Source organism: Carassius gibelio, chromosome A6 (assembly GCF_023724105.1).
Source record: "Carassius gibelio isolate Cgi1373 ecotype wild population from Czech Republic chromosome A6, carGib1.2-hapl.c, whole genome shotgun sequence".
NCBI lineage: Eukaryota > Metazoa > Chordata > Actinopteri > Cypriniformes > Cyprinidae > Carassius > Carassius gibelio.
In genome coordinates, this window is record NC_068376.1 from 22,101,707 (window position 1) to 22,127,135 (window position 25,429).

The 25,429-nt window shown below is 40.5% G+C and overlaps 1 protein-coding gene across 1 annotated transcript in view; it reads left to right on the forward strand.

Annotated features, from left to right (window-relative positions):
* Positions 1-25,429, forward strand: part of LOC128015711 (E3 ubiquitin-protein ligase HERC2) — a 46,086-nt gene that overhangs the window by 20,049 nt on the left and 608 nt on the right. Inside the window, exons 35-93 of the mRNA XM_052599777.1 lie at positions 59-250; positions 524-711; positions 826-1,018; positions 1,131-1,313; positions 2,342-2,526; positions 2,750-2,897; positions 3,002-3,198; positions 3,345-3,575; positions 4,015-4,153; positions 4,312-4,458; positions 4,879-5,021; positions 5,200-5,464; positions 5,565-5,707; positions 5,818-5,916; positions 5,999-6,167; positions 6,266-6,391; positions 6,603-6,711; positions 6,799-6,938; positions 7,023-7,213; positions 7,373-7,478; positions 7,560-7,651; positions 7,736-7,911; positions 8,000-8,111; positions 8,244-8,325; positions 8,669-8,812; positions 8,890-8,980; positions 9,075-9,252; positions 9,645-9,726; positions 10,226-10,397; positions 10,479-10,623; positions 10,816-11,041; positions 11,131-11,302; positions 11,425-11,611; positions 11,820-11,963; positions 12,203-12,394; positions 12,506-12,659; positions 13,235-13,342; positions 13,445-13,576; positions 13,651-13,809; positions 14,774-14,892; positions 14,981-15,106; positions 15,207-15,362; positions 15,453-15,568; positions 15,706-15,904; positions 16,115-16,329; positions 16,696-16,873; positions 17,413-17,574; positions 17,695-17,786; positions 17,872-18,011; positions 18,147-18,334; positions 21,221-21,418; positions 21,509-21,592; positions 22,381-22,522; positions 22,606-22,800; positions 22,921-23,033; positions 23,838-24,028; positions 24,136-24,241; positions 24,336-24,548; positions 25,012-25,429. The exon at positions 25,012-25,429 is cut by the window's right edge and continues 608 nt beyond it. Coding sequence (XP_052455737.1) covers positions 59-250; positions 524-711; positions 826-1,018; positions 1,131-1,313; positions 2,342-2,526; positions 2,750-2,897; positions 3,002-3,198; positions 3,345-3,575; positions 4,015-4,153; positions 4,312-4,458; positions 4,879-5,021; positions 5,200-5,464; positions 5,565-5,707; positions 5,818-5,916; positions 5,999-6,167; positions 6,266-6,391; positions 6,603-6,711; positions 6,799-6,938; positions 7,023-7,213; positions 7,373-7,478; positions 7,560-7,651; positions 7,736-7,911; positions 8,000-8,111; positions 8,244-8,325; positions 8,669-8,812; positions 8,890-8,980; positions 9,075-9,252; positions 9,645-9,726; positions 10,226-10,397; positions 10,479-10,623; positions 10,816-11,041; positions 11,131-11,302; positions 11,425-11,611; positions 11,820-11,963; positions 12,203-12,394; positions 12,506-12,659; positions 13,235-13,342; positions 13,445-13,576; positions 13,651-13,809; positions 14,774-14,892; positions 14,981-15,106; positions 15,207-15,362; positions 15,453-15,568; positions 15,706-15,904; positions 16,115-16,329; positions 16,696-16,873; positions 17,413-17,574; positions 17,695-17,786; positions 17,872-18,011; positions 18,147-18,334; positions 21,221-21,418; positions 21,509-21,592; positions 22,381-22,522; positions 22,606-22,800; positions 22,921-23,033; positions 23,838-24,028; positions 24,136-24,241; positions 24,336-24,548; positions 25,012-25,284 — 9,248 coding nt within the window. The 3' untranslated portion in view covers positions 25,285-25,429. The remainder of the gene's footprint in view (positions 1-58; positions 251-523; positions 712-825; positions 1,019-1,130; positions 1,314-2,341; positions 2,527-2,749; positions 2,898-3,001; positions 3,199-3,344; positions 3,576-4,014; positions 4,154-4,311; positions 4,459-4,878; positions 5,022-5,199; positions 5,465-5,564; positions 5,708-5,817; positions 5,917-5,998; positions 6,168-6,265; positions 6,392-6,602; positions 6,712-6,798; positions 6,939-7,022; positions 7,214-7,372; positions 7,479-7,559; positions 7,652-7,735; positions 7,912-7,999; positions 8,112-8,243; positions 8,326-8,668; positions 8,813-8,889; positions 8,981-9,074; positions 9,253-9,644; positions 9,727-10,225; positions 10,398-10,478; positions 10,624-10,815; positions 11,042-11,130; positions 11,303-11,424; positions 11,612-11,819; positions 11,964-12,202; positions 12,395-12,505; positions 12,660-13,234; positions 13,343-13,444; positions 13,577-13,650; positions 13,810-14,773; positions 14,893-14,980; positions 15,107-15,206; positions 15,363-15,452; positions 15,569-15,705; positions 15,905-16,114; positions 16,330-16,695; positions 16,874-17,412; positions 17,575-17,694; positions 17,787-17,871; positions 18,012-18,146; positions 18,335-21,220; positions 21,419-21,508; positions 21,593-22,380; positions 22,523-22,605; positions 22,801-22,920; positions 23,034-23,837; positions 24,029-24,135; positions 24,242-24,335; positions 24,549-25,011) is intronic.

Genomic DNA, 25,429 nt, shown 5'->3' on the forward strand with positions numbered 1-25,429 from the left:
CTTACTGACCCCAACTATTTGAACAGTATGGTATTTAGTGTTGTTTTCTCTCCTCCAGGTGTGCAGCCAGTACCCCTGCAGACCATCACTAATGAGAACCCAGCAGGCCCCAGTCTGGGTACCATTCCTCAGGCTCGCTTCTTGCTTGCCATGCTCCATATGCTCACTCTTAAACATGGAGCCAACAGCCTCAGTCTTCTGTTGAACTCTGGCATCCTCGCCCTCACCCAGAGTGTTCTTCGACTCATTGGTCAGAACCTTCTCTTGACTTGCTTTCTTCTTAAATCAGATGGGTTTTAGTTGATAGGGCCAGTTGTACTGTGTCAGATTGGTTAAATACATTGGGGTCAGATGAACTTTATTGTATAGGGTAAGGTAGGTTCTATTATGTTGTGTCCGTTGACCTCTGTTCTATAGGGACATATTGGTTGTATTTCAAAATGGGCACAGACTGGTCTGTTCATTACTGTTTAGTGTGTTTTGGAAGATTTGATTGTGAATATGTTTGCATTGTATTGCACAGGTCCCAGTTCTGATAGCAGTGAGGAGGAGCTGAGCTCTGTAGCTCACGGAGGCTCAGCTACTGTTCTCGAGGAGTCCAGAAAGGAGACGGCCCCCACCCCTCTCCCTGCCTCTGGCCCCGAGTTGGCAGCTATGATGAAGATTGGCACTAGGGTGATGAGAGGACCTGACTGGAAATGGGGAGATCAGGTAAGTTAAAGCTGACTTGTTTGCATTTGCGCGCATTGTATGAATTCTGCATTGGAAATGAGGATAAGGCATTTTCAGGTCAGTTTATTCAAGTTCCTTTATGGCGTGTATTAGGACGGACCACCACCAGGTCTGGGCCGTGTGATTGGGGAGTTGGGAGAAGATGGCTGGATTCGTGTCCAGTGGGATACCAGCAGCACCAATTCCTACAGGATGGGCAAAGAGGGCAAGTATGACCTTAAACTGGCCGAACCTCCACCTGCTACCCAGCCGGCCACAGAAGATTCTGACACAGAGGACGACACAGGTTTGTGATGCACTTTGGCAGTGTGTCATGCCATAGAAAAAAGCATTTACTACCCAGTCTTAGTCTTAAAATTGGCATGTTGATTTATACAGTCTCTCCCTCTTTCTCTTAGAAGGGGAGGTGATGGAGAAGAGTGTTCACCCCACTGCAATCATGTTGACCAGTACAGTTAATCTGTTGAAGACACTATCACTGTCCTCTGGGATTCATGCTGATGTGATGCAGACTGAGGCTGTTAGCACTCTGTGTGGTCTACTCCGGATACTGGTGGACAGTGGAGCCAATGACAAGACTGGTAACAGCACAGTTCTTTTTATTAATATAATAATATAATACAATTATTCATATTGTTTTAAAATGATATGGTCCAATTTGTACACATGTTATAATGTGTATATATTTGGGTGTATTAAGTATATGGTTCTATTAGGTGTATTTGTACTTTTGTAAAATAATTGTTAGATACACTGTTAGTTGTTAACACTTGTGTGTTATTGTATTGCAAAACACTTATTGCTGCTTTTGAGTATAAGTCGCATCAGTCCAAATATAACGTCATGATGAGGAAAAAAACATATATAAGTCGCACTGGACTATAAGTCGCATTTATTTAGAACCAAGAACCTAGAAAAAACATTACTGTCTACAGCCGCGAGAGGGCACTCTATGCTGCTCAGTGGTAGACTACAGGTGCACTGAGCAACATAGAGCGCCCTCTGGCGGCTGTAGACGGTAATGTTTTCTCTTGGTTCATTTCTCTTGGTTCATTGCTCTTGGTTCATGTCAAATTAATTTTGATAAATAAGTCGCACCTGACTAAAAGTCACAGGACCAGGCAAACTATGAAAAAAAAAAGTGCGACTTATAGTCCGGAAAATACGGTATGTAATTACAGAAAGTAATTACAGATGTAATTACTAGGGATGGTCCGATACTGAAAATGCTTTTTAATAATTATTATTTTAAAATAATTTTTAATTTTAAAAAAGCCTTTAATTTAACTCAGTTTTCATTTGATACTATAATTTTTTTTTTAAAGCTCAATAAAATAACCACACTTTTATTTTAAAGTAAAACAATCAAATTCGGCTGATATTTTTTTGCCCCGTTTTCTTCTTTCGGGCTAAAACTGAAAATGGCCCTTTTCGGTGGATGAAATTTCGCTGCCTCCCTAATATTAAAAAAATTAAAAAAGAGAACATGAAAGCATGTAAATACACAAAGTGCATTGTATAAAATTACAAATGTTGGCATGTAGTTAAATACTCCTAACAAAGTGGGCTATGTAATATAATGGTTTAAATTTCCCTCTCTGTATTTTAGGTTGTTCATCTCACAAGCTCGTGTCCCGTGAGCAGTACAGGAGCTGGTGCACGCTGGGGTTTATTCGCAGTATAGCTCTCATGCCCCAGATGTGCAGTACCCTGAGCTCCTCTGCCTGGATCAGTCTGCTTATACGCATCGTGGAGGGCCACCAGTCCTTCACTGCAGTCACGCTACAGAGACAGGTGCCAGCATTGCATCCTGATTTCATTCAACACTTACTATGCGTTCTGACTGGATTTACCAAAAGCATGAGAGCTGTCCTTGTCTCATTACTGTATAATTGTCATTCTGAAACCCTCATGAGTACCACAGGGTTGAAATGAGTGCAGAAGTGTCGTACACATTATTGCTGTTGACGGGATCCATTTATTGCCACTTAATCTGTCTTTCCTCACTCCCTGGCAGATTCTTGCCCTGCGGCTTTTACAGGCAGTTTTGCCGTCCTGGGATAAGACAGAGCGCTCTCAGGATATGAAGTTTCTGGTGGAGAAACTCTTTGGGTTCCTTGGCAGCTTGCTCAGCACTTGTTCCTCAGATCTGCCCCTCCTCAGGGGTACTGTAAATTCATTAACTCCTTTCTCACTATGTGCTCTTTGTGAGGTAGTACAGATGCTGATATCAGGATGTCACTTTAACATCACGTTTTGTGCTTTACAGAAGGTTCGATGCGTAGGAGGAAATCACGCCCTCAAGCCTCTCTGACAGCCACTCACAGCAGTACCCTAGCAGAGGAAATCGTGGCCGTACTGCGTACACTTCACTCCCTTGGCCAATGGAATAGCCTTATTAACGAATATATTAACTCCCAGCTCAGTGGTATCAGTGATGTCATGGCAGGCAGACACAGTGAAGCGGTAGATGTCAAATTTTTATGTTTTTCATATTCCTTAGCCAACTAATATTATTGTTGTTAAATTATGGAAGTATTTTACTAAAGGTACCATATATTAGTTGAGTCTTTGATGATATAGACTTTTTTTCTACACTGGGTCTCTATCAGGCTGTGCTTGAAGATTACCTTCCCAATGCGGAAGCCCCTGCGGTGGGCTGTCTGATGGCAGTTTTGGCAGTCATTGGTGGGATCGATGAGCGTCTGCGTCTGGGAGGACCTGTGGTTCATGAGGAATACGGGGAGGGCACTGTGACTCGCATTACACCTAAAGGACGAATCACTGTTCAGTTCCATGAGATGAGGAACTGCAAAGTCTGTCTGCTCAGTCAGCTCAAACCGGTAAATGTGCGCCGGCACACACTATTACTTCCCAAGTTGAGTGCATTGCATTCTTGGATATAGTATTCCAAACAGTGTTTTCTGTATATTGAATTTATACTTCTGTACAAAAGTTTGGGGTCAGTAAAAAATTAATACTACTTATTTAGCAAGGATGTATTTCTATAAAAAAAAAAGACTGTTCTTTTTAATTTATCAAAGCATCCTTATATTATAATGTTTGAAAATTGTACTGTTTATACTGTGTTTTTAATCAAATAAATGTAGCCTTTTTGAGCATAAGAGAACTTTTGTTGACCCCAAACTTTTACAGTACTGTATACAGTACTATATACTGCAGATATATTAAGAATAGTATGATTTTGTGTACATAGCCATTGTTTTTCTTTGTGGTTGATATTGTTGTTTATTTTCTGTTTTTGTCTTGATTTCGTTGTAGATACACATGGTTCCATTCAGTGTTCAGAACCTGCCCTTCACTGAGCCTATGCTGACGGTCTGGGCTCAGCTAGTCAACTTGGCGGGAAGAAAACTAGAGAAACAACGCATGAAGAAATCCCTCAGCAGAGGACTTACAGGTATACTTGCGCTATATGCAGCAATCACAAATCAAATGACATTTTGATGATCTGATGGGAAAATAATTAATGCTACTTCCCGTGCAAAAACATCTATTCCACACAAACTAATCTGTGTATGATAATAAATATTCTGGTTCGTGTGTTTGTCTTTGCAGCCGATCAGGTGGATGTGTATTTGTTGCGGTGTCAGCAGCTCAGGCTGTATATCCTGAAGGCAGCGCGTGCTCTGCTCTCCCACCAGGACAAACTCCGACAGATCCTTTCTCAGCCAGCCGTCATAGATGTCAGCCCCAATCCTACAGGTAAGACCAGAATGTCTCCCTTCATCTCACCTCTAGTTTCAAACGGCATGCATTTTCTGATGCCCCGTTTCAGTCATTTGTTATCGTCTTTCTCTCTGTGCAGTTGTTTAAATTCTTTTGTGTCATAAGTGATCCAATTTTCTCACAGCTCACGCACCAACCAGAAAATGCAGGAATGATTGATTATATGTGAACGGTTTTTAATGTACTGGGAATGACTGAATCCTGTTCAGCTGTATCTCAGCACTACCCCCTGGTGGTCATGTGTAGATTTGTTCAGTTTTTTTGGTATCTGATTTTAAATATGCTGACCTTTTTCTCTATGCTCCACATCTGTTTCACAATAACAACAGTGTATTTTCTGTGGAAATGACAATTTTGTAGCGTGCTTCTGTAAGGATTTTGTGTGTTTGTGTTCAGAGGATCACTGTGCATCGTCTCCTGATGTGGGAGAACTGTCTCCTGAGGGTCCTCAGCCTCCCCTCATCCTCCTCCAGCAGCTGCTGTCAGCATCCACTCAACCATCCCCTATCAAAGCCATATTCCACCGCCAGGAGTTGGAGGTCATTTTATAACAAATTTTATTTGTCTGTGGTAACCAACATTATATCTCAGATGCCATTGAACTTGGGTGGTATGTGATTGTGACCTTAAAGCCTTTGAATCACCAGCTCACTCAGTTGTTCCATTTTTTTTTTTTCTCCCTGAATTTCTAAATACTTTGTGCCGGTATGTTTTCAGGCAGCAGCTCTGGCAGTGTGTCAGTATTTGGCAGTTGAATCCACACACCCGTCCTCCCCCTTGTTTGAGGACAGCAGCTCCAGCGAGGCCACCACACCGGTCACTGTGCAGCACATGCGCCCACCCAAGCAGAAGAAACCCAAGACTTCACCTGTGCCACCTGCACCCATCGTCCTGCAGCTGATGGAGATGGGCTTTCAAAGGAAAAACATTGAATTTGCCCTTAAATCACTGTCTGGAACCACAGGCGCTTCTGGAGTGCCAGGTAATGCAACATTTTCAATTGAATTTGGTCTCTGTACAACGTGCTACCGCCACAATATTTTTTTTGTTAGCAGCTTATTTCGTGATTGCTTGGGTTTCAGGTGTAGAGGCATTAGTGGGCTGGTTGTTGGACCATCCGGATGTTCCTATTACAGAGCTGTCAGATGCAGATACTGTATCAGATGAATACTCCGATGAAGAGGTGCCGGAAGAGCTAGAGGAGCCTGAACCAGCTTTCCCTCTGGTGTGTATATTTACACATTCACACCGTGATCTGTCATGCACCACATATGAGGTGCAGATTCACTTGTAGTCATTAAATGCATAACAAATGCTCTTTCCCTTGCATGGTAGCCTCCTGGGGTTGTGGTGACAGAGAGCCAGACATTTAAAAAGAGGTCCGATTTTCAGAGCAATGATGATTACGCTGTATATGTGAGAGAGAACATTCAGGTGAGGAGCTGCGCTTGTTAATTGACTGGTTTTGGATGGTAACTGATGAGGTGAGCTGATCAGAGGCCTGTTTGTGTTGCAGGTGGGCATGATGGTACGGTGCTGCAGGACGTATGAGGAAGTATATGAGGGAGATGTGGGGAAAGTGATCAAGCTGGACAGAGATGGCCTGCATGATCTGAATGTGCAGTGTGACTGGCAGCAGAAAGGAGGAACATACTGGGTCCGTTACATCCACACTGAGCTACTGGGTAAATCCTCTTTCCGTGTTCTGCTCCTAAACACTTTCAATGCACTTAAGACTTAATTGTTTGTTTTAAATAAATAAATGTAACTCTGTGTTTTCCAGGGTTTCCTCCCCAGAGTTCTCCGTCTCATATAAAGATTGGTGATAAAGTGCGAGTGAAGCCCTCAGTCACAACGCCAAAGTACAAGTGGGGATCTGTCACGCACAGGAGCGTGGGAGTTGTCAAAGGTATTATTTTTTCTTTCACAGGTTTAAACTAATTGCTCTAAAATTAACAGCTTGGGCTCACTTTTTTTGTTTTTACATTTTGGTTGAATGGTCCATTTTTGTATTTTGCTAATTGTTTCAAACCTGTAGCCTTCCTCTTCAATAAATATAAATGAGAACTGTTGTAGTTGGGTTTCATCAGTCTGTTTAAATCTGTACCATTTGTGTCCAGCATTCAGTGCCAATGGGAAAGATGTGATCGTGGACTTTCCTCAGCAGTCACACTGGACTGGGCTGCTGTCAGAGATGGAACTCGTTCCTAGCATACATCCTGGTGTCAGGTACACATCTAGACGGCGAATAAATAATTAAATCAATAAATAAACCAACCAATAATAATTTTTCTCCGTTTCTTACATTTTCTTTAGGTGTGACGGATGTCAGATGTTCCCTATAAACGGCTCTAGGTTTAAATGTCGGAGCTGTGATGACTTTGACTTTTGTGAGAGCTGCTTCAAGACCCGTAAACACAACCCTAGACATTCATTTGGACGAATAAATGAACCAGGTCTAGGAAAATTCCATGCGTAATTCAAAAGCTACTTCATGTCATTTAGCATTGCAACAATGTAACCTAAGCATTTCCTTTTAGGCCAGTCACCCACCTTCAGTGGACGTTCAGGAAAGCAGCTGAAGAGAAATCACAACAGTCAGCGTGGCATGCTGATTGATGAGTGGTCCAGAGTGGTGAAGAACCTCAGTGTTTCATCCTCTGTTAACCAGGCGTCTCGACTCATAGACTCTGGAGAGCAATGCTGGCAGTCCTCAGGCTCTCAGGGCAAGGTCAGTCTAATACTAGGCACCTTTCAAAAATGTGGGGTCCGTAAGCTTTTTGATCAAAATAAATGCAGCCTTACTCTATATGTGCTTGTTCACATAGAAACGATCAATTTTGAAAAACTTGATTTTGAGATAAAAAAAAGTTTTGCTTGTTTTCAATAGCACTGGATCAGGCTGGAGCTTTTCCCAGACATCCTGGTCCACAGACTGAAAACGACTGTAGATCCAGCTGACAGCAGCTACATGCCTTCACTCGTGGTGGTGTCTGGTAAAGAACTGTGAAGCCTTTCAGGTCATTAATAGAGAAACCTTTTTATGGGTGACCTGATCAACTGTGTTTATTCTCCAGGTGGAAGCTCTCTCAACAATTTGATTGAGTTGAAGACCATCAACATCAATCCCACAGACACTGCTGTCGCTCTGCTCAGTGACTGCACAGAGGTTGGTTTGAATTCGTATTTGAGAGAATTTTCTTTTGGACTGTTCCTTTGGGAATGTTGAGCATTCTTGTGTTTGTGTGTTCAGTATCACAGGTACATCGAGATTGCCATAAAACAGTGCCGGAGTTCAGGGATTGACTGTAAGATCCACGGCTTGAGCATTGTGGGGCGTGTCCGCGCCGAGGATGAAGATCTGGCTACTGTGCCTTTCTTGGCATCTGACAATGAGGAAGAGGAGGAGGAGAAGACAGCGACTGGAAGGTGTGTGTTTTAGTGGGTTTGGTACTGCATAAACCTAAAGAAGAATTAACTTGTACATTACTGTTTCTCTTTCCATCTCCCTTTGCAGTCTAACCCGAAAGAGGTTGTCGGGGCTGGAGTCCGCTGCCACCATCAGAACCAAAGTCTTTGTCTGGGGTCTCAACGATAAGGACCAACTTGGAGGACTTAAGGGCTCTAAGGTCAGTAATGTGTAAAAACACATTCAGTTTTATTTAAAAAAATGATTTATTTCATATAAAAAAAAAAAAATTTCTATAGAGGTAGAATAGCATAATTTTCTTATTGTCTTGTTTTTTTTTTTCTTCTCTCAGATCAAAGTCCCATCATTCTCAGAGACCCTGTCTGGTCTGAATGTAGTGCAGGTGGCTGGAGGCTCTAAAAGTCTTTTTGCTGGTGAGTAGTTATAAAAAAACAAAATATATAATATGGCTTCTTAGTGCCATGCATTACTTTGATTGCACCAGCAGTTAAGTGGTCTATGAAATTTAAGTTCCAACCCTTCGTGTATGATGCAAGTTGGTAAAAATCACTGTAACACATTGCCTTGTGTATCATTTTGCTTTTGCAAAATTGCAGCAACATCAATATGATGCATGACACCAGTGTGCCTCTCAAGTTGGATTTTAAATATAAAATTACTGTTTTATTAGCATTGGATGCATATTATTTAGCAATTAGATACCAGAGTATGACGTTATACTCTTTTAACCAAATGAATGATTCTTTGTCTTTACAGTAACGGCTGAAGGCAAAGTTTATGCCTGTGGAGAGGCCACTAACGGAAGACTTGGTTTAGGACTGTCCAGTGGAACCATCCCCATACCAAGACAGATATCTGCCCTCAGCAACTATGTGGTGAAGAAAGTTGCTGTACATTCAGGTATGTGCTTTTTCCATTTAAATGTAAATGTCCTTTGCTGTCAGAATGTGTTGTTTAAAGCTATAAACTTTGTTCAGGTGGAAGGCATGCCATGGCGTTGACTGTGGATGGAAAAGTATTCTCTTGGGGTGAAGGAGATGATGGCAAGCTTGGGCATTTCAGTCGAATGTAGGTTATTTAGACCTCTTCTAGTAGGAATGTAGAATATGTGGAAGGTACATAGAGGGATCTGATGAGAATTTTATTTTTTCTCTTTTCCCAGGAACTGTGATAAGCCTCGGCTAATTGAGGCATTGAAAACAAAGCGCATACGAGATATTGCCTGTGGCAGCTCTCATAGTGCCGCCATCACCTCCAGTGGTGAACTGTACAGCTGGGGTCTGGGTGAATATGGCCGGCTGGGCCACGGGGACAACACCACTCAGCTCAGACCCAAACTGGTATTTGTTTTACTTGCGTCAGTAAACTCAGACCTCTCTGTTTTGAACTGCATGGTTACCATATTTTTACCATATTTGCAGAGGAATCCCTATACTGGGTGGAGGTGATGTGCAATGCACGATGGAGAAACATCTTATATACAATTTTTAATATGTAATTGAAAATGAATTGACAGAATCTTTGGAGATTTAAGTCATGCCCAATTTCTGGAGATAGTAGCAGCACTTGTATGTCTATTTCTAGGTAGAAGATTATGTCAAGTAACAAGATGAGTACAAAGTGGATGGAGTTGCTTTAAGAAGACTTTGTTTATTCTCCTTGTGCAGTTTAAATTCACTGGATGCTGTGTATCCTTCGATGCACTAGATCAAACTCTGTGTCTGGTTTGCAGGTCAAGGTGCTTTTAGGCCATCGTGTTGTCCAGGTGGCTTGCGGAAGTCGAGATGCCCAGACCCTTGCCCTCACAGATGAAGGTATAAACCGGCTGTTTGTTTTGTGGATTTAATGTGAGGTTCATTTAGGTTTTTTTTTTTTCTGGTTTCGTTTTTAGTTCAGTTTCAGTGTTTCCATTTATTTTTGTTTAGATCTTTCTGGTTTTGTTTGGCCTTGGTTTTGTTTAGTTTCGGTTAGGTTTATCTGGGTTTGTCTAGTTTAGTTTAGCTTAATTTGGTTTCATTTGGTTTGCTTCCATTTAGTAGTGTTTAGTTTCATTTGGTTCTGTGTAGTTTGGTTTTGTTTGGCCTTGTTTTGTTTGGTTTGGTTTGGTTTGTTCTCATTTAGTTTCATTTAGCTCTGTTTGCTTTAGTTTCATTTGCCTGGTGTGATAACGACCCAAGATTTTGTTTGGCTTCATTCAGTTTCATTTGGTTTGTTTGGTTTCGCTTAGCCTCATTTGGTTTGATTTTGTTTCTTTAGTTCTGTTTTTTGTTGTTGTTTCGGATGTATGAATTTATATTTTTGTATGTTCTTTAGGACTGGTGTTCTCATGGGGAGATGGAGACTTTGGGAAGCTGGGCCGTGGCGGAAGTGAAGGCTGTAACATTCCTCAAAACATAGAGCGTCTAAATGGGCAGGGGGTGTGTCAGATCGAATGTGGAGCTCAATTTTCCCTTGCCCTCACCAAATCTGGAGTTGTCTGGACCTGGTAAGAATATCATGGGAGATATAAAAAAACAGCTTTTTTGCTCAGTGAAGCTTTTTAACATTCTGCTGTTGCATTTTGCAGGGGTAAGGGGGATTACTTCCGACTGGGTCACGGCACAGATGTTCACGTGCGCAAACCCCAGATGGTTGAAGGACTGAGGGGAAAGAAGATTGTTCACGTGGCTGTTGGGGCTCTGCACTGCCTGGCTGTCACAGACACTGGACAGGTGCGCTGCAGGCTTGGTTTTTTACATTTAGCTGCTTGGTGGCGTAGAGGAGTAGCGCAACAGCAACTTCCTCCTGCTTTTTATTTTGGCATATTTAACAACTCATGCTGCATGGTAAAGAAGACTGGCCTTTTGCTGATGAACAGTTGTTCACTTTAGTGCTTGTGTTAAGTTGAAGTGTTGTTTGGGTAGGTGTACGCATGGGGGGATAATGACCATGGGCAGCAGGGGAACGGCACAACCACAGTCAACAGGAAGCCTACACTGGTGCAGGGTCTAGAAGGGCAGAAAATTACCCGTGTGGCCTGCGGCTCCTCTCACAGCGTGGCCTGGACCACCGTAGATGTCACCACACCTTCCGTCCATGAGCCTGTCCTCTTCCAGACTGCTAGAGACTCTCTGGGAGCCTCTTACCTTGGTAATTTACGCCCAGTCTACATTGATTTTCTGTTGTTGTGTGCCTGTTGCTTAAATTTAAAGTGTTTTTTGGTGTGTTTTTTTTTATAGGTGTCCCATCAGACAGTGATCCATCTTTATTAAATAATAAGTTAAATGGTGTGAACAATGCAAAGCCCAACCGTCCGTCTCTGGCAAAGATTCTGCTCTCTCTGGATGGTAATCTGGCCAAACAGCAGGCCTTGTCCCATGTCCTCTCTGCCCTGCAGATCATGTATGCCAGGTACAACCTTAAAGCATATATTTAGGTCATTAGAACTACTCTGCATATCAGATTGATTGTTTCCTGCTCCATAAAATAAAGTAAAAGCTCTGGCTTCACTTAATTGCTCTCATGTCACACAGAGATGCAGTGGTGGGGGCATTGATGCCTGCTTTTATGGTGCCTCTGGAGTGCCCTTCAAGCTCTCCAGTGCCCCCTTCAGATTGTTCATCGGCCTCCAGCCCCTGTGAGGCTGAGGGTCCAGTCCTGCCCTCAGAAACAGAGGAGAGGGTCAGTCCGCACCCCTGGATGGACAGCAAACGAGGAGAGGTGAGTAGTGCTTTCTGTTCATTCACAATTGCTGTACTACTTTTTTTTTCTTATATAGTAAATATTCTGTAATATTCAACTTTTTTGTTGTTGTTGTTGTTATTTGTAATTTTTTTTTCTTTTAAAACAATCATTCAAATATCCAAAACAACAGTACATGCTGTGTATTTCGCCAGCTCATTTTGTCATATGGTATTGTGCGATCTAGGTGACCACTTCTGAGGATGCCACTACCCCTTCATCAGCGGTGACCCCTTCCACTGCCTCTGCTTCATCTCGCCCCTTTATCCCGGTCACAGATGACCCTGGTGCTGCCAGCATCATTGCTGAGACCATGACCAAAACCAAAGAGGTGAGTCTCACATGCTTGGATGCAGTGGTTTTATAAAGTCAAACATTTATTCTTCATTGTATTTGAGTATTCGTCAATGAGTTTATCCATTTATTTTAATTATTTGTCAGTTTATTAGATTTATAATTTTTTGGTAGCATCAGCCTGCTATTTTAAAACATTTGTATGTTGATTTGCTTCATTTGCTTGTATAAACTAAAGTGATATTTACAGTGGCCTGGTTTGATTTATTGGAACAGGACTCTGAGAGCCAGAGTAAAGCAGTGGGCCCTGAGCAACAATATCTGGATGAGTTCACCAGTCTGCTGGTTCCTGATGACACACGTGTGTTGGTAGACCTGTTAAAACTGGCCGTGTCTCTGCGCTCAGGCGATAAAGGCAAGGAGGTGCTGTCTGCTGTGCTCTCTGGCTTAGGTTCAGCCTTCCCACAGGTAAAAACCAACCTCTTTAGTAACTCACTACATCTTTTTTGAACTAAAATGGTATTATTTCATCACTGAAATTTTGTGTACTCCTATCCAAATGTGTTTGTTGGCACACAGGTGGCAGATATGCTGCTGGAGTTGTGTGTGACTGAGTTGGAGGACGTAGCCACTGATTCTCAAAGCGGACGGCTGTCATCGCAGCCTGTGGTGGTGGAGAGCAGTCATCCATACACCGACGACACTTCCACCAGCGGAACTGTGAAAATACCAGGTCACCTTGTGTTTTTCAGTTTAGTCAGCATCTCTGCAGCCATCACAACCTCATTAATGGTGCTTGCTAAAGCATTATTATTTTTATTTGAACAAATACAACAAAACCACAGCTAGGCAAAATCTGCACAAGCCACTTATATTTTCTTTAGAAAAAAATGTAGTATTTTATTGTTGATGGAAATTAACCGACACTCACAAGTGCTGCTTTTATTTGACCAAATATTAAGAAAAAAATATATATTATGAAATAATATTACAAATTGCAGCAACTATTTTTTAAATGTATTTTCAAACATACTTAATTTGTGTGATGGCCAAGCTGAATTTTTAGCTGCAATTATTCTAGTCTTCAGTGTCACATGATTCTTCATCTCTTTCAGCTTTCAATGTTGAAACATTGTACTTTAAATTTATTTATTTTCACTTCAATTTAACATCCTTATGGAAGAAAAATTTAAATTTCTTAAAAAAAAATTTGGATTGTAGTGTAGATGATTTATGAAGTTTTATGAAGCTTTAAGAATTAGGAGATTTGAAGACATGAAAACCTGATCTTTTGTGTGGATATTTTAGGTGCTGAAGGATTGAGGGTGGAATTTGATCGCCAGTGTTCAACAGAACGGAGACACGACCCTCTTACCATCATGGACGGAGCCAATAGGATTGTGTCTGTTCGATCAGGTCACATTCTTTTTTCTTTTTGTTTTAACACTAGTAAAAAAAAAAAAAAAAAAAGTGTTTGATCATTGGCCACATAAGCAATACCAGTTTGCACCGCTTTAGGTCGGGAGTGGTCTGATTGGTCCAGTGAATTGAGGATTACGGGAGATGAGCTTAAATGGAAATTCACCAGTGATGGCTCTGTTAATGGCTGGGGCTGGCGCTTCACTGTCTATCCCATCATGCCTGCTGCTGGTACATCAGTTTAATATGATATCACTTCATTGTACATACTTCATATGCTTGATCTTTTATTGATTTCCCTGCAGGTCCTAAAGACCTCCTGTCAGACCGTTGTATTCTGTCCTGCCCTTCGATGGATTTAGTAACATGTCTGCTGGACTTTCGCCTGAACTTTGCTTCAAACCGTAGCATTGTTCCAAGGTTGGCAGCCTCACTTGCTGCATGTGCCCAGCTCAGTGCCTTGGGTAAGAGAGGAGCCTTTGAAAAAAAAAATTCTATTCTATTATTATTATTATTAGGGCTGCCCTCGACTAAAGATTTTTCTAATTGACAAATAGTTGTTAATTTAAAGTGATTTTTATTCAATTAATTGCACGTTTATATTAATAAACCATGTAATTCGTAATAATGAGCCTTTAATTGCCAATAGCTTTGCATTATGCTCAGCATTATGCTTGCTCTCAAGTTCACAGAGACCTAGACGGTAAAAAGCGGACCCTGTTTTCTTTCTTAATTTTACAAAAGCACAACGTTTTGTTGTTATTGAACACAAATGAACGGATCCTTTTACTGATTCAAAAGATGTTAATGTGAGTCTGTGAGTATTTTAAGTTAAAAACAAATAATTGCACAGAGTGAGCGTGCTACTATTTACCTTCCACACAAACACTTAAATAGCGCATATTTTTCTAGGTTAACTTTCCAGCAAGCGGCCATGTAATGGCGCTACTACTTGCATGTTTCAGATGAAAAGCCACATTTGAGGTCCCAAACAAAATGACTGTGTGGATGTCCTGACCGCTGTACTGTAACATTACCACATAAACCAGCTATTAATAATCTGTTTTCCATGGGATACATGACTTTGCACCTCTCTGTGGAAATTATTAATTATTTTTTCTGGTCTTGCTGCTGAGTGACAAAAAAAAAAAAAAAAAAAAGTAACGTCTAAGCCTCTTCTAGTCAACTAAGGGTTTGTTGACGATTAGGGGGCAGCCCTAATTATTAGATATTATATTATTATATTTTATTTCTAATAAATTGTTATTTTTCTATTTATAATTAATACATTTATGTTTTAGAATTTTTTTTGAATTTCTGCTAGTCCATGTTTTGGAGATATTTCGTAATTTAATACTTGAAATCTTGAAATCTTAAATTGAAGGTTTTATAATCATTATTCAATATTGTCTCTATGTGCTTGTCCAGCGGCTGGTCATCGTATGTGGGCCCTGCAGAGGCTACGCAAGCTCCTAACCACTGAATATGGCCAATCCATAAACATCAACCGCCTCTTAGGAGACAGTGAAGGAGAGGCTCGCTCTGTGGTTAGACAGTGTTCCATATAATTAAATAAATAAGTGAATAAATAAATAAACATAAAAATTGACATAACTTGTATTGAATGTTGTGTAGAGTTTTACAGGAAGTGCACTAGCTGCTCTGGTGAAAGGTCTTCCCGAGGCTTTACAGAGACAGTATGAGTATGAGGAACCTGTAGTCAGAGGTGGCAAACAGCTGCTCCACAGTCCTTTCTTCAAGGTATGCTTTTTTGTCTCCCTAACAGATGGACATGGTAAGATTGCAGTACAAGGTTTTCTAAAATAATAATATTTTTTTTACTTATGTAATTCCTGTATAGGTGTTGGTGGCACTTGCATGTGACCTGGAGTTGGACACTCTTCCATGCTGTGCTGAGACACACAAGTGGGCTTGGTTCCGCCGCTATTGTACCGCCTCAAGAGTGTTAGTGGCTCTAGACAAGAGGACTCCTTTGCCCCGTCCTTTCCTGGATGAGGTAGGGATTTCTAAGATTGGTTTGAAATTACTTACTTTACGGAGCGCTGTTGTGTTTATGTTCTGTAAATGTTTCGCATTTTTCCACCAGGTGGCGAAGAAAATCCGTGAGCTCATGGCAGACTTTGAAAACATGAACACAGTCCATGAGAGTCACGACCTGTTTAAGAGGGAGCAGGATGAGCAGTTAGTTCTGTGGATGAACAGGTAAATCAGCTTCACAAATCCGAAACTGCTGTTGCTTTAGGTAGTGAAACAAAAGCAAAAATGACTTGGTGACTCTTTAAGCATTTTAAAATGGGTGGGATTCATAATGAAAGTCTTTTTTTTTTCCGGTTCACTAGACGACCAGATGATTGGACGCTCTCAGCCGGTGGCAGTGGGACCATCTACGGCTGGGGACACAACCACCGGGGTCAGTTAGGTGGTATTGAAGGAGCAAAAGTCAAGGTTCCAACACCAACAGAAGCTCTAGCCACACTGAGACCTGTTCAGCTGATCGGTGGAGAGCAGACCCTGTTTGCTGTAACTGCTGATGGGAAAGTAAGACTAAATTAGCTTCTTACAATTAAAAAAATGTGTAGTTCCAAGCCAGCAAAGGTTTAAGTTCTTCAATAAAAATCTCATTCGTATTTTCCAATGCTCCCTTTTTGTTTACTTAAATATAGACCAATGTTGTATATTCAGCAATTGCTGTTATCTCACTCTGTCAGCTGAATAATGTCCTTCGTAACTGGTCTGTGTTGTCCTTAGCTGTATGCTACAGGATATGGTGCTGGCGGTCGACTGGGAATAGGAGGCACAGAGTCCGTCTCCACTCCGACCCTGCTGGAGTCGATCCAGCATGTTTTCATCCGGAAGGTGGCTGTGAACTCTGGCGGGAAGCACTGCTTGGCTCTCTCCTCTGAAGGAGAACTGTACTCCTGGGGAGAGGCTGAAGATGGAAAACTGGGACATGGAAACAGAAGGTCAGCCCCACGCTGTGGTTACTACAGTTGTCCTTTCACATGGGCACCTTTGGTTCATCTCATGTAGTGACCTTCTACATACTTAACTTTCAGTATTTAACAGTTTCCTATTTTCACCGTGAAGACAAATGCTGACAGTAAAGCACATTTTTGGATATGATACCATGATTTTTAAAACTGGTACCAAGGTATTCTTTAGAAGTGTCTTTGAGTACCATGTAATTTCTGAATTCTGTACTACGGGATATGACTGTATCATACCACAGTACCCACTCAAATATGTGCGCTAGACTATTACTGATTTGGTTTAGCAGCTTACACCAAGAAGTGCTGTTTGTGTGACTGGTAGTGCTGTCTTTTTCCCAGCCCATGTGACCGTCCACGCGTGATTGAGTCTCTCAGAGGGGTGGAGGTGGTGGACATTGCGGCTGGTGGGGCCCATAGTGCCTGCATCACAGCCAGCGGAGAGCTCTACACATGGGGCAAAGGTCGTTATGGTCGCCTGGGTCATGGAGACAGTGAGGACCAGCTTAAACCAAAACTGGTGTGTTTATCGCGAGTTATGCATATTTGTTTGCCACAAAAACAAAAAAGATTGCAAATAGAAAATAACACAAATTTACATCTCGTAAAATATAGATTTTTAAAATTATTTTACAAAACCATGATGCATAACTGTATTTAATAAAATGTGCATTACTTAATATCGTTAGACTTTTGTGATACAATATTATATTATATTCTATCTGCTCTAAAATGGTGATTCAGCAATTGTTGTGTACAATCTCAAAAAAAAAAAAAAAAAAAATATATATATATATATATTTTTTTTATAAGCAACTGGAAAATTATGATTAATTATATAATTATCATAATATAATGATTATATTTACATCTCTTTTTTTATTCGTATTAGAACTAATACGACTAACTAAACAAACCTACTCTCTGAAATCAGTCAGTAGTAGTTGAATTTTTTTCGATCTCGATTATTTTGAAAATTGCTGCTAAATTTGGTTTGGCTAGTAGCATCTCGACTCCCTAAGACTGTATATTCTGTGAATTGCTTGTGCATGTTTATAGGTGGAGGCTCTGCAGGGTCACCGGGTGATAGACGTTGGATGTGGCAGTGGGGATGCCCAGACCCTGTGTCTGACTGATGATGACATGGTCTGGTCATGGGGGGATGGAGACTATGGCAAGCTGGGTCGAGGAGGTAGTGATGGATGTAAAGTGCCTATGAAGGTGGGACTGCTGGTGTAGTTAGGCTTTCTGTTTAGTGATTCCAGTATGAATATACAGATATACAGATAATATACAGAATATACAGAATATACAGATCTCATTCTCTGTTTCTCTGCTCAGATTGACTCGTTAACCGGATTGGGTGTTGTGAAAGTGGAATGTGGCTCTCAGTTCTCTGTGGCGCTCACAAAGTCTGGAGCAGTTTACACATGGTAATCAATCCCATAATGCAATGGTACATAAACCAAGCTTTTATTTAGTGCAAACGTGTTGTTTACATGTTTATGTGTGTTTTAGGGGGAAAGGAGACTACCACAGACTGGGACATGGCTCGGATGATCATGTACGCAGACCAAGGCAGGTCCAGGGTTTGCAAGGCAAGAAGGTCGTCGCCATAGCAACTGGTTCCCTTCACTGTGTATGCTGCACAGAGGATGGTAGGCCATCTTTGTGTAAAGTCATGTAACATGTTGATATAAAATGGATATCAGGTTTTCCTTTGTCTGGCATATTCTGCATACCTGTTTGTATTTCGAGGAGTATTTGCTAAGAACAAGAATTTAAACACACAGGTGAAGTGTACACATGGGGTGACAATGATGAGGGTCAGCTCGGTGATGGGACCACCAATGCTATTCAGCGGCCCAGGCTCGTAACAGCACTGCAGGGCAAGAAGATCAACCGTGTGGCTTGTGGCTCAGCACACACACTTGCCTGGTCCACTAGCAAACCTACCAATGCTGGAAAACTGCCTGCTCAGGTACTGTACCACACTAACGTTGAATCACACACGACTACAAAAATCTCAATCTCAAAGAACGAAATATTTTACAGTACAACCTTTTGAACACATTCAATCCAAAGGTGGACGAAGTACACGAATCAAATGCTTGAGTAAAAGTACAGATATACTAATAAAATATTACTCCAGTAAAAGTATTAACTTCTCCTTTTCAGGTTTACTTGAGTAAAAGTACCCATTTTTGATGATTACTGATAATTCAATTGTGCAAAATAACAAAATATATCATATAATATATAGAAATAGAGGAAAAACTAAATTTGTGTTTACAAATGCACAATATAAAAACACAGATTAGCATTGGGCAATATGTTAAAATACTACTTTTACATTGTTTAAAAGTGCTATGGCAGGGAGGTAGATATATGAGCATTAATTTGCGTTATTTTTACATTATATTTAGTTTTTATATAAAACCTGCTCCATTCAGAGGGTAATACACAAAAAATTGACATGGCTGTGTTCATAAAATGTATACAGTGGGCTTAAACAGCAGCTTTAGTTTGCAAGCAATAGACACTCATGACCTAAATATTATTTTCATTTACAATAATAAATGCTGAAGTTTGTTATTTAATAACTTATTTTTAATGGCATCAGTTGCGCGCGCACTCAAGCACAAAGGATCTCCCGTTCTTTTGAGTCAGCCTTGTGAATTCAGTGAGTTGTTAACTTGAGACTCGCTTGGACTGGATCATTTGAATCAGTGAGTTGCTGATTTGAGAACAGCTGCAATCTGCTCAATCCAATTCGCGAATGAATCGTTCAGTACGATTTGCGAGATGATTTAACAGGCTCGTTGAAAAGAATCAGCTCGTACATGAATCCAATATCGTTATCACGTCTCATGAGCTCTCCAGTTCAAAATAATGAGGAACAACATGTTTTTATGAAATGCAGCGGAGTAAAAAGTACAATATTATGATTTGGAATGTTTGAAGTAAAATTTTCCCAAAATAAAAATATTCCAAATACAGGTACCGTATTTTTCGGACTATAAGTCGCACCTGAGTATAAGTCGCATCAGGCCAAAAATACGTCATCATGAGGAAAAAAACATATGTAAGTCGCACCGGACTATAAGTCGCATTTATTTAGACCCAAGAACCAAGAGAAAACATTACCGTCTACAGCTGTAGACTACAGGAGCACTGAGCAGAATAGAGCGCCCTCTCGCGGCTGTAGACGGTAATGTTTTCTGTTAGTTCATTTCTCTTGGTTCATGTCAAATTAATTTTGATAAATAAGTCACACCTGACTATAAGTCGCAGGACCAGCCAAACTATGAAAAAAAAGTGCGACTTATAGTCGGGAAAATACGGTATTTGAAAATTTTACTTAAGTATAGTAATGAAGTAAAAAAACTTACCACCACTGATTAAATGTTGTGTTTAACCCTCTGGGGACGGATTAGGCGGTACCGCCCAAAATGGCATACTTTTACAAATGTGTAGTTATCTCAAAAACTATTAATGCTAGAGAGATGCGGGTTTTTTTGCCGTCTTCCTCAGATTCCGCTGAAAACAGCGGTGTCCAGTTTGTATATAAACACTTCCCTTATTGCGCAATACCACTGCGTAAACAGGCCAATGAAAACGATTGTGCTAGGCAGATTCAACACGCAACAGCCAATGGAAAAATTGCCGCTGGGAGGAGTCTTTTTCTAACCCAATCAGAGGAAGGTTATGTCTTCTAGCGATTCAGAGGACTCTGTAGCTCTGCTGTAGCCTTGTAAAAGCTGGCTGGACTTAAGTAAAAGACATGTAATCAATAAGCGTTCAGAGAATCAGCATCAGGGTGGAGAAAGCAGAACGCGATCGGAGTATTAGCGAGCACAAAGAGCTAAATTCGAGCGATCGGAGAATCAGCATCACGTGGAGATAGCAGAAAGTGATCGGAGTGTTGGCGAGCACAAAGAGATAAATTCGAGAGAGATACAGCATTATTACAGAATTGTTTTATCAAAATGGCAAGCAGTAAAAGATTTACGGCAGAACAAGCTCTGGAACAATTACTGGAAAGGCCTGGAGAGGCGTTTCTTTGCTCACTGGCATGCCTAGGACTGTTTTTTTTTTAAAGTTAATTATTTAATTGTTCTTTACACATTTGATTAAACAATAACACATTTCTGTCAAGCAAAAAGTTTGAAAAAATATATTTTCTTTGTTCAAAAACTGTTCTATATTGTGTGTTTTTCAGTAATAAATGACAAAAATCTAATTTTCGTTTTTGAAATTCTCTAGTTTATTGTAAAATTTTTCACTCATACTTCCTTTATATAAACATATTGCATGCATGCTTATGGTAGCTTAGGGTCTTCTGAATCCATAGATACCAAACACAGGGTGTTTCATCTCCTTTACATATGATTTATAAGCCCAAATATAAAAATAGAGAAAACAGACCAAAAAGGGCTTAGTCCCAAAAATAAAAAAAACGCCTAGGACTGTTTGTAAATAAAGTTAATTATTTAATTGATCTTTACACATTTGATTGAACATTAACCCATTTCTGTCAAGCAAAGAGTTTGAAAAATATATTTTTGGGTCAAAAACTTTTAACTATTGTTGTGTGAGGTAGGATTTTCAGTAATAACTGACAAAAATCTCATTTTCGTCTTTGAAATTCTCTAGTTTATTGTACAATTTTTCAGTCATACTTCCTTTATAGACATATTGCATGCATGCTTATGGTAGCTTAGGGTCTTCTGAATCCATTGATACCAAATACATGGTGGTCCATCCTCATTACATATGGTTTATAAGCCGAAATGTAAAAATAGAGAAAACGGACCAAAAAGGGCTTAGTCCCCTAAGGGTTAAGTGATTAAATGTCTGTCTGTAGGTTCCTATGGAGTACAACCACCTGCAGGAGATCGCCATCATAGGCCTGAGGAACCGATTACTGCTACTGCACCAAATCTCTGAGCTCTTCTGCCCCTGTATCCCAATGTTTGACCTAGAAGGACGACTGGGTGAAACTGGACGCGGCGTCTCCGTTGGCTTTGACACACTGCGTGGAATTCTTATTTCGCAGGGCAAGGTAAGAACATGTTTTTGGATCGAATTTGGATAATGTTTCAAATTACAGTTCCTGAGTATATTTATTAATACTTGTTTAAAATATCTGTAGGAGGCAGCATTCCGTAAGGTGGTTCAAGCCACTATGGTTCGAGACCGACAACACGGGCCAGTGGTGGAGCTAAACAGGATACAGGTATCCTAATTTGACCTGAAATAAATCTCACTGTCAGGGTTCAAAAATACTATTTTGCATATATTTATAAATTTTTTGCATATTTAAAATATGTTCGCAAACAGGTTCTTATGTCAGTATATTTAAAAGTAACCAATTGTGTTATGTTTCAACCTTATAAAAAAAAAAATACATTAAATTTGCTCTCAGACAGTCATTCTTTTGTTGTAATTTTAATCCATGTATTTATGTGTTATGTTCCAAAGTGCATGTTATTTAATCTCCAAAGCTAATGTTTGCTTGCATTTCCCACTTGGTTTTTAAGAGGTCATTAGAGTGTAAAACAGGATCCAAAATGAACAATCACTTTTAATGGGCAAAAATAGCTAGCAGGTCCTCTGTAAAATTGTCTCCCTTTTCCTAATCACCGTAATTACTGTTGCCTTCTCTGCTCCTTCCTGTCAGCATGCAACACACATGTACTATGTACACCATATGATTATTACCATCCTTTATTTTAGCTATCATTTGAGTGAGAATTAGCAGCAATAAATCTTAATATTTTGAGAGATTTGTTCATAAAGCATCCTGTGTGATTTGTTTTGGAGTCTGCTCAGCATGAGGTTTACCTCCATATGTGTTTGTTCATGGACCATTGGCCCTCTAATAGGGCCATTGGAGCCTGGGAGTGATCTGGCAAGTCTCACAACCGGAAACCATAAGAGTAGAGTTTATAGATCAGAGCAGAAATGCTGTGTGGAGAAGCCGGTTATAAGTTCTATTCATTTATCCAACATTCTCTCGATCAGGTCAAGCGTTCCCGCAGTAAAGGAGGACTGGCAGGACCAGATGGCACCAAGTCAGTATTCGGGCAGATGTGTGCTAAGATGAGCTCTTTCAGCCCTGACAGTCTGCTGCTGCCACACCGGGTCTGGAAGGTCAAGTTTGTGGGTGAGTTTATATAGGATAAAAGATGGGAGCATGTAGGGGAAAAATGGCCCTTGGGTCATGTTTTTGACCCTTTGTGTTTGTAGGAGAGTCAGTCGATGACTGTGGTGGTGGATACAGTGAATCTATCGCAGAAATGTGTGAGGAACTACAGAACGGTCTCACTCCTCTCCTCATCGTCACTCCTAACGGCCGGGACGAGTCGGGAGCGAACAGAGATTGCTTCCTGCTCAACCCAGCTGCCAAGTCCCCTCTGCACATCAGCATGTTCCGCTTCCTAGGTACCTTCCGATTGTGTTTCCTACATTCAAAACACTTTCAAGACTTGAGGAAATAGCTGTAGAATGTCCCACCTTTAGATCTTTTTATATACCACGCTCGCTTCTTTTATTTGTGTATAGGAGTGCTTCTGGGTATAGCAATCCGTACAGGAAGTCCTCTGAGTCTGTACCTGGCTGAACCCGTGTGGAAACAGCTGGCAGGCATGAATCTGACCATCGCAGATCTGAGTGAGGTAGGGGGGGATGATTCTTTTCTATACTCACTTATATGTATACATTATTTAATGATCTCTGAGATGTGCTGTCCGAGATATAAAGCTTGTGAGTGAGTGTGTGCACGTGTCGGGTAAAAATGAATGGGCGTATGCGTCTCCTGCATTCATGCTGAGATCATGTGTTGCTGGGACGTCTGCAGTCATGGCGTTTTTCAGCGCAGGACATCTCTTGCTTACAGAGCAGCTGTTGTTTGTTACTTTTGCCTGGAGATATTAGAAAGGTTAAAAAGAGAGATTGCAGAGCACAAGACAACAGTGAGACACTGACTGTGATGCACTCGAAAATACACACACATTCTTTTCATTCCTTTTCTAGTCAATTGCACAGGTTTAGATTATATTCAGTCATTTTTTTTGAAGGAATCTCCGCCAGATTTGCTGGTACCTGAATCTGAAAGTGGCTAACAGTTATTTAAATATTCTCAAATCATTCACAAGTTTGGATCTGGTTATTCATTTACTTATTTATATATTTGTATGAAGTCTTGCATGCTCACCAATTTTTATATATATATATATATATATGTATGTATGTATGTATGTGTGTGTGTAAAAATAGAAATATTGTGAAATTCTGCTTTAATTTAAAATAACAGTACATTGAAACTTGTGTTTTTGTGATGACCTTTAAAAAAAAAAATCTGTACTTACCCCAAACTTTTAAATGACAGTATGTTTGTTTGTGTGTGTGTATATATATACATATACATGCTTGCTTTTCACAACATTTTCCATCTGATCTCACCCTTTTTTGTGTTTTAGGTGGACAAAGACTTCATTCCCGGTCTGATGTATATCAGAGATAATGAGTCGTCTGCAGAGGAGTTTGAAGCTATGCCTCTGCCCTTCACTGTGCCCAGCGCTTGTGGACAGGAAGTCCAGCTCAGCTCCAAACATCCCCACATTAGCCTAGAGAACCGCAGCGAATATGTGCGGCTAGCAATAAACTACAGGTGTGAACAATCTGCTGAAAAAAAAAAAAGTGTTAGCCACCAATTCTGTGGTAAAAGTGTTTATGAATAAGATGAATATTTAATGGTATGTTGTTTTGTTCTTCCAGGCTGCATGAGTTCGATGAGCAGGTGTCTGCAGTAAGGGAAGGAATGGCACGTGTTGTACCAGTTCCTCTGCTCTCTCTCTTCACTGGCTATGAGCTGGAGACCATGGTGAGTGTGTGTGTCTTCAGCATTAATGCAGACTGAGCTAATATGTCATCATGAATTCTTATTAGACTCCACATCACTTGTTTGTGGTGTTTAGGTGTGTGGCAGTCCAGACATCCCCCTGCACCTGCTCAAATCAGTGGCCACATATAAGGGGGTGGAACCCACTGCTCCTCTCATCCAGTGGTTCTGGGAGGTGATGGAGTCTTTCTCCAACACGGAGCGCTCACTCTTCCTCAGGTTCGTCTGGGGTCGCACGCGCCTCCCCAGGACCATTGCAGACTTCCGTGGACGAGACTTTGTAGTGCAGGTAACTTGTGTCACATGATCCTTTAGAAATCATTCTGATATGCTTATTTGTAGATCAAAAAACATTTCATATTATTATTATTTCTTTTTTTTTTTTTGCGGAAATTGTAAAATGTGGAGTAGAAATTACAAAAGAACAATGTTATTTTTACAAAAAGTTGATTTTTTTTTTTTTTTTCTTAAGTTGCTGATTTATGCTTTTTTATCGGGCAGTTATGCATTTATATAAGTTCTGACTTTCTCGTAATTCTCAGAAGAAAAGTCAGAATTGTACAATATAAATATTTTTTTTTTCTTCAGTGGCGAAATTTAAATAAAACTCAGAATTCAGAGGGAAAATTTTAAAATTAGATAAAAGCTCAGACTTTTGAGTTTTTCTGAATTCTTTTTTTTTCTATGTATATAAAAAATTATATATAAATAAATATTAGTGCTCATTTTTAGTGTTTGTCCTATTTGACCAGGTGCTGGATAAATACAACCCACCTGACCACTTCCTCCCAGAGTCCTACACCTGCTTCTTCTTGCTCAAGTTGCCTCGCTACTCCTGTAGGCTAGTCTTGGAGGAGAAACTAAAATACGCCATTCACTTCTGCAAATCAATTGACACGGATGATTACGCACGGATTGCTTTAAGTGGTGAGCCAGCCGCAGATGACAGCAGTGACGACTCTGACAATGAGGATGCAGACTCCTTTGCTTCCGATTCCACACAGGATTACCTGACAGGCCACTGAACTCTTAACCTCTGGTTTATCTCCGTTCCACAAACATGCACTCACACACACACACACACACACACACAGACAGACAGACAGACAGACAGATGGTGTGGTAAGTTGTCTTGACAATAAGCTGACAAAAGACGTTTAAGTGAAAACT